The sequence below is a fragment of the Echiichthys vipera genome (assembly GCF_963691815.1).
Source record: "Echiichthys vipera genome assembly, chromosome: 8".
Lineage (NCBI taxonomy): Eukaryota > Metazoa > Chordata > Actinopteri > Perciformes > Trachinidae > Echiichthys > Echiichthys vipera.
Window position 1 is genome coordinate 2,643,246 of NC_139833.1, and position 7,160 is coordinate 2,650,405.

A 7,160-nucleotide genomic window follows, 5' to 3' on the forward strand; every position below is an offset into this window, starting at 1 on the left:
ATTAGTTATTATTATAAGTATTATTATTATTGTTATTATTGTTGTTGTTATTAGTATTATTGTTGTTTTATGTTATTATTGTTATTATTGTTGGTTTTATGTTATTATTATTATTATTGTTATTATTATATCATTGTTGTTTTATGTTATTATTATTATTATTATAATAAGTATTATAATTATATTATTATTGTTGGTTTTATGTTATAATTGTTACTATTTTAATTATTAATAGTATAATTATTATCATTATTATTATTATTATTATTATTATCTAATAAGTGTCATTGCACCGGTGCTCCTTCCGGATGCGTCTCTGCTGCAAAATGACACAGAGAAGAAGAAAAATAAGCCGCAGTGACGTGTTTCCGGTGTCATGTCAGCCTCCTGCCGGAACCTCATGGCTAGCTGCGGCTGCCGCATTTTAACTGTAGATACATGTTGTTGTTGTTTCCTGCTGTTTCAGGTTTAGTGACGCAGCTTTATTGAGACAACACGTCCAGAGGTAAGTTATTGTTTTATTTATTATTCATGACGTGTGTGAACACGTGAGCTGACGAAAGGTCGGGAATGCACGCGACTGGTTCTTAGGGGGTGTTTAGCTTTGGGGTTTTAGGCTAGCTGTTAGCTGTTAGCATCAACTCAGTCCTGTCAGTCAGAGCAGAACTTTACAGTGTGGTTTAATCACAATGAACGCTAATTTCCTGCATACAACACGACAGTAACGTGACACAGTGTTCCTGAACCTGCAGCCATCTTCTCTTTTTAATGCGTGCTGTCTCTTATTGTGCTCTTGTTGTTATTGTGTTGCATGCATTCTGTAGTTGTGCTTCTGCTCTGCATGCTATGGTGACACACACAGACACACACACACAAACACACACACACACACACACAAAGACCACAATAAGACAGACACACTGCGTGCTGTCTCTTTGTGCTCTTGTTGTTATTGTGTTGCATGCATTCTGTACTTGTGCTTCTGCTCTGCATGCTATGGTGACACACACAGACACAAACACACACACACAAACACACACACACAAACACACACACACACACACACACACACACACACACACACACACACACACACAGACAGACACACAGACACACTGCGTGCTGTTGTGTGATGATGAATGATGTTTTCTAAATTTATGCTATTTTGTCATGTTTGTTAACTGCTGTGCATGTTTTGAAGAAGAAGAAGAAGAAGAAGAACTACTTTATTAATCCCACACGGGGAAATTGGATTTTTTGTAGCTTGCCCTGTCTGTAATTTTAATCTTTTATTTTTATTTTATATTCTGTTGTGTTTGTAGGGTGACTTTAACATCTGTCTAGGGACGACAGGTGAAAAATAGCCCTTTTGGCTCATTCTGGTGCATTTACAGTAAGGTTATTAATGAGCACTCTCCCTGTTTTCAAATAAACTCAACCTCAAACTTCAAACACAGAGAGATCTGTTTAAAAGTATTCAGAGTCAGCAGTGGTGTTGCTGAAAAGATGAGTAAAACACCTCTGGGTAAGATAAAGTAAAATAAGATATTCCTTTATCAGCCCCACAGTGAGGAGATCTACAGTGTTACAGCAGCAACAGAGGATAGTGCACATGGCTGCTGCATTAACAATATATAATAATAAACTATGTACAGAGTATAAAACACATTTACAGTAGTGAAGTAGCAAGTTAACACACAAAGTGATGAATAAATAAATGACATAAACAAGTTACAGTAGCTGCAGAGGAACAGGGCTGTGATAAATGTTGGTGGTCTACGCTTATTTTTATTTCTATTTGCCTAAACTTCCAATTATTTACTGGAATAATCAGTTACTAAATATAAATAGTGGTAAATGAGTAAAAGAGCCCAAAGGGATGTTATCAAATTGGTTCATTTATATTATGTGGAGTTTAATTACTTTAAAAATGAATCGAATGTCAGTCGTTGTCGATTATTGTTCAATTGATCGACTAGTATATAAATAAAAAGTTTAATTGTTTCAGATGTAATTTTTAGTACTTTTCTACACAAAATCAGCAAATTACAAACTTGCAGATTATTCTCCTCACAGAAGTTTTGTAAAGCTACTTTTAAAAACTGTAACGTTTGATTAAACCAGGGATATTTTTCCGTATCAAAGGTTTTCACAGTGAAAAAGTGAAACAGGCAGAAAGATTTAGACATCCAACTTGTTCCAAGGTCTTAAAGCTCAAAACATTAAAACATTAAAACATTCATAAACTGAAACATGTTTTTGCACGTTGAGCATGAATATATGTTTTAGTCGACCACCGCGTCCTGATCCTGTGATCAGTTCTTTATTTCTTAGATAGAGATTCAAGTCCTGCTTTGACTTTGCTGCCTTTGTTCTTTCTGTAAGTTGTTCTAGCAAAGCAGTTCACTGTCTTTGTGGCGTGAAACCCCTTAAATCACAGAAACGTCCTCCTCAGAGCGTTACGTCAGAGTTGTGACCTGTCAGACAAAATCTTCAGATGCGTTTTTTTGTCACAAGGGGACAAAAAAACAGCGAGGTCTGAAACAGAACTCGGAGTAGAGCCGCTGCTGCGTTGAAAGGAGCCAGTTGAGGTGGTTCAGGATCATCTGGTAAGGATGAACCCTGGGCGCCTCCCTAGGGAGGTGTTCCAGGCACGTCCAGCTGGGAGGAGGCCTCGGGGAAGACCCAGGACCAGGTGGAGAGATTAGATCTCCACACTGGCCTGGGAACGCCTCAGGATCCCCCAGTTAGAGCTGGTTAATGTGGCCCGGGAAAGGGAAGTTTGGGGTCCCCTGCTAAAGCTGCTGCCCCCGAGACCCGACCCCGGATAAGAGGCTGAAGATGAGATGAGACTAAATTAATCATTTGCCTTTTGCACAGATGGCAGAAGTTGCGCTGGAGAAAAGTCGTGGCTTGAAGTTCGCAGAGCAGCAGCTCCTGCGTCACGGCTGGGAACACGGTAAGATACTATGATCTCTTCTGTGCAACCGTTCAACCGCTGCGGTGCGTCCGACTCCCATTTCTCATCCAGACCGCTCTGTCCTCAGGTAAAGGCCTCGGGCGCAGTGAGAACGGCATATCGGAGGCTATCAAGGTCAAAGTGAAATGTGACAAAGGAGGGGTGAGTGACATTTGGCTTCTGCAGCGTCTGCAGCGTCTGCTCTCCTCCCTGCTGAACTTCTAAACTTTGCGTTGTCTGTGAGTTTGTAGACTCACGTGCTGACTCTTCTCTCCCAGGTCGGTCACAAGGAAGGGGAGCAGTTCACCTTCCACTGGTGGGATCATGTCTTCAATAAGGCGTCTTCCAGTCTGCAGGTGGAGTCCGACCAGGTAAACCACAGCTGAACACACTCACAGTCACCTGAACGCAACATGATCAGGGGGCATTTTGAATTAAAAAGGGAGTAAGAAGTGGAGTTATGTACATTATTTTTGTGATGACAGATTTCAAAATGAGGAACTTTATCGGCTTTACCCAAGCATTTGAATAAAAATGCTGATTCATGACTGGGAACACTGTATTTTTAGTTACTTAGTCTGGTTAATAATTTTACGAGCAGCTCAGAGGCTCAAAGCAACAACGTTGAAACGTACATGAAAGCCCTCTTTATGTTCTCAAACTGTGAAGGTCAAGTTATTCACTGTCACATGCTCAACAATCACAGAGAAGCAGTCGTTGGCGATGAAAGTCTTAGGGCAGGGACACACCACACTGACGGTTAGGTCCAAGTTGGGCCGACGGTGAGCGACAGACTACCGCCACCTGCTGGTAAAGACGCAGTAGTCTCACGCAGGCACACAATATGTGTTAGTTTGCCGTCGGCTGTGGTGTGATTTGCTGTGATTGGTTCAAATGCGACGCGAAGCGACGAAACAGTTGGACTTCGTCACAACTAGTTCTCCAGATCTCAAGCTTCCTCCAACAATGCTCGTTCAATCTGTGTTAAAAGAAAACCCACAAGTGAAAAAAGAGAATCTAAGACATAAAATAGTGCAGAGACGCAGCTCTGATGAGAAGGACCACGTCCCTCCATCCACAGAAAGACGTGCGGTTAATTTAAAACGTCAGCTGTGGCAAAAAAAGAGCTTTCCGCTGACATCAATAGTTTGTGTCACATTATTGATTTCTTTAGTGTGGAGCTGTGTAATAAGTGTGATTATGCCGAGTGAGCAGGTCGTTATTGTGATTCGCAATATTAACACACTCGCTCTACATCATCCTGGACTTATATTTATGGTAGAAGTAAAAACTGTACTTCAACAGGGACGTAGTAAATGTGTAAAACAAGGTAAAGCAACAATAGTGATGCTCCCAAGAGTTGAAAGTCTTAGGCCTGAGGGATGGAGCCGTCCCTGAGCCCGGTGGTACGTCCTCCTCCCTGCACCGCCGGGTGGAGAGCTTAGAAGTTTAAGCTACTTCCTCCTCGCTTGTTAAGTAGTGAGTGAGCGGGTTCAGTCTTTGACAGCAGGTCACGTGTTTCCTGTGTGATCCAGAACGGTATTCAGTTGAAGAAGACGCTGGAGGAAGATGAAGAGGGCGGAACCATCTCCAACAAGAAGCCACGGAAAGCCACGTTGGCTAGAGACAAACTTTACGGATGCTTTGTCAAGGTAACTCGTTCATTTGTTTCTCATGTTTTGGGCAAATATTCAATGGCGTGAGCTGTGTCAGGTTTTCAGTAGACAGGCAGAACATCGTAGGATTGGTTTGGTTTCTTTTCGTCACATTTGTAGATTAAAAAAGTAGAAAATAACTTGAATTATCCTTTAATGTTCAATTAAAATGCTACAAACGTGCTCTACAGAGACATTTCTGTGTATTTATGGCATTTTCAAGTATGACTGATTGTGCTCTGAACTGACACTGACGACCGCGCTTCTGTCTCAGTCGGCCACGCTGCTGTCCGGTGAGGAGCAGCCACAGCCAAAGTCTTCCAGCTCCGACGACAGCAGCAGCTCGGATGAGGAGGACGACCAGAAACTGGATCTCTCCAGCACCACAAAGTAAAAGCTTCTTTTGTTTCAGACTTTATTTAACGATTTTTCTCCGTATCAAAAGCTGCAGCGCTGTACGATTTACTGACTGGTTGTCGACAGGCTTTCTGACGCTGATCTAATGAAGGCCTGCGGAGGACGGACGGCTCACAAGTACGTTCACTCATAAAACTGTAGTGTTTCGTAATATTTCAGAAGTTGGTATTAAAAGAGGATCTCATTTCTGATTCATCTCTGTTGTGTTTTTTTTTCTAGAGGAGCCAGGCACGGCTTAACCATGAGCGCCAAGTTAGCCAGGCTGCAGCAGCAGGAGGCCGAGTTCATGGCTAAATATGGCAAGAAGAGCCAACTGGCAAGTGCTCCGCCAGCGTGTGTCACACCGACTCCACCGACCTCCCAGTCAGCCGAGAAGAAAGCAGAGAGGCAGGAGGAGACGGTCGAGGACTCGCTGAGCAAAAAGATGAAAAAGAAGATGTCCGCTGCGAGCGTTCAGGAGCTGAATGCTGATGAAGTGTCTGAAAGTGCTGACACGGATGTTAAACCCAAAAAGAAGAAGAAGAAGAAAAAGAAAGCCAGCGAGGACACAGAGGATATAACTGAGGTTTCCACTGAGGTGGATGTGATCCGTGAAGATAACGGTGGAGCGCAGCATTCTCACGAAACAAAGAGGAAACGCAAGAAGAAGAAAATCAATGAAGGAGAACGAACGCCTTCACCTGCAGCAGCAGAGAGCAAGAGTCCGGAGGAGCTGCACACCGACACACAAGTGAAGAAGAAGAAGAAGAAGAAGTCCTCCAAACACCACAGTAAACCCGCTGAGGAAGAGAGTAACGATACAGAACCGAGCCGATCGGAGCCGGTCCAGGACTGCCCCCGCCCCCCAAAAACCCAAAAGAGAAGAGCTGTAGTGACGTCGGAGGAAGCAGAAGTCACAGAGGAAGCAGCAGCGGCAGTAAAGCAGAAAAGGAAAAAGTGTAAAAAGGACAAATCCTCTCTAGATGACGCCACAGACGAGGAGGCACTTCCTCCAAAGAAGAAGAAAAAGAAGAAGTCCAAAGAGTAGCATCTGTTTAACAAACACTCTGGACACTGATGAACACGTCTGTCTTGGCCGATTGGGGAAGTTCTCTGTAATCAGCGCGGGTGAGGAACATGGACTTTATGGCGGCTGCGCTCTCTGATTGGATGATCGGGGAATACCTTTACTTACACAGATCAGTAATAAGGTGATGACCTCCAGCGCCTGGGCCTCTTCTGCCTGTGAAAGGTGCTCAAAACCCAAAAAGAGAAGTGCCACACGGTTCTCACAGACCGTTCCCCAACACGTGACACGTTTCTTTTTGGGTTTTTTTACCGAACAGCTAAAACAGACGAGAGAAGCGCAGATTACAACAAACACACACGCAGACAGAGGAGGAGCGGCTTAATGATTCTCAGGGTGTCATTCTCATGAACAGGTTTGTAGGATATCGTACGGAAAGTTCGGTGCAAAAGTTGGCATCATCTTACGAAACGTGGACAGTTGCTTTGGTGCCAGTTAGGTTTAGGGCGCCCTCCCACTGTGCCTCCGTCCCGTGCCCCGGGCTTTAGGGTCCTTGTCCCCCCCTCCAGGCCCGTTTGTACTCACACTACCTGGGCCTCGGAGAATGCTTCTTGCTGCCTATACGTCATCACGCCGTAACACGTCACACGCATTGATGACGTCATGGCGATGCGTGGCTTTGTTTCCAGATCTTTCCATAGACCTCAGAGTTTTTGTGCGTCTTGTCGACTGTTTTTGAATCTTTTCATCGACCAAATCTGCAGTAAACACTCCACCTCCGCATTACACCAACGTGAACCTTTCACCGCCATTGTTTTAAATGTCCGCGCATGGTCCCTCCTTCTTTTTTCTATGTCCAAACAGGCGCACAGGAAATGCCCTCAGAACCGTCGTAGGCCTCGTGCTTGTACACGTGCGCACGCGCTTTACAAAAGCCCACCTCTCTCAGACGGGCTGTGGACAGTCTGAGAGAGGTGAGAGAGGTGAGTGTGTGAGTGCGCCCTTAGGGCTGTCCTTCTGGCCCGGGCCAAAACCGTTTTTTCAGCTAAAGCCTAGTACCTTTAAGCAGTGTGAGTGGACCCGTTCCGCGCATAACTGCGGCCAGCGGGCCGTCCACGGCCCG

At 44.4% G+C, this 7,160-nt stretch overlaps 1 protein-coding gene across 1 annotated transcript; it reads left to right on the forward strand.

The window, feature by feature from the left end:
- Positions 1 to 389: 389 nt before the first annotated feature.
- On the forward strand, positions 390 to 6,548 carry gpatch4 (G patch domain containing 4). The gene is made up of 8 exons (XM_083917922.1): positions 390 to 505; positions 2,881 to 2,959; positions 3,048 to 3,121; positions 3,238 to 3,330; positions 4,495 to 4,611; positions 4,889 to 5,004; positions 5,098 to 5,148; positions 5,251 to 6,548. The coding sequence occupies exons 2-8, from the start codon at positions 2,881 to 2,883 to the stop codon at positions 6,056 to 6,058; spliced, it is 1,338 nt and encodes a 445-aa protein (XP_083774048.1). The 5' UTR covers positions 390 to 505; the 3' UTR covers positions 6,059 to 6,548.
- The last annotated feature ends 612 nt before the right edge of the window (positions 6,549 to 7,160 follow it).

Bases quoted from the DNA above. Each gene is read 5' to 3' on its own strand.
- gpatch4 (XM_083917922.1), top strand. From the start codon at position 2,881: ATGGCAGAAGTTGCGCTGGAGAAAAGTCGTGGCTTGAAGTTCGCAGAG. The intron at 2,960-3,047 runs GTAAGATACTAT...CTCTGTCCTCAG, and splicing joins GCGTCACGGCTGGGAACACG to GTAAAGGCCTCGGGCGCAGT. The intron at 5,149-5,250 runs GTACGTTCACTC...TTTTTTTTCTAG, and splicing joins GGAGGACGGACGGCTCACAA to AGGAGCCAGGCACGGCTTAA.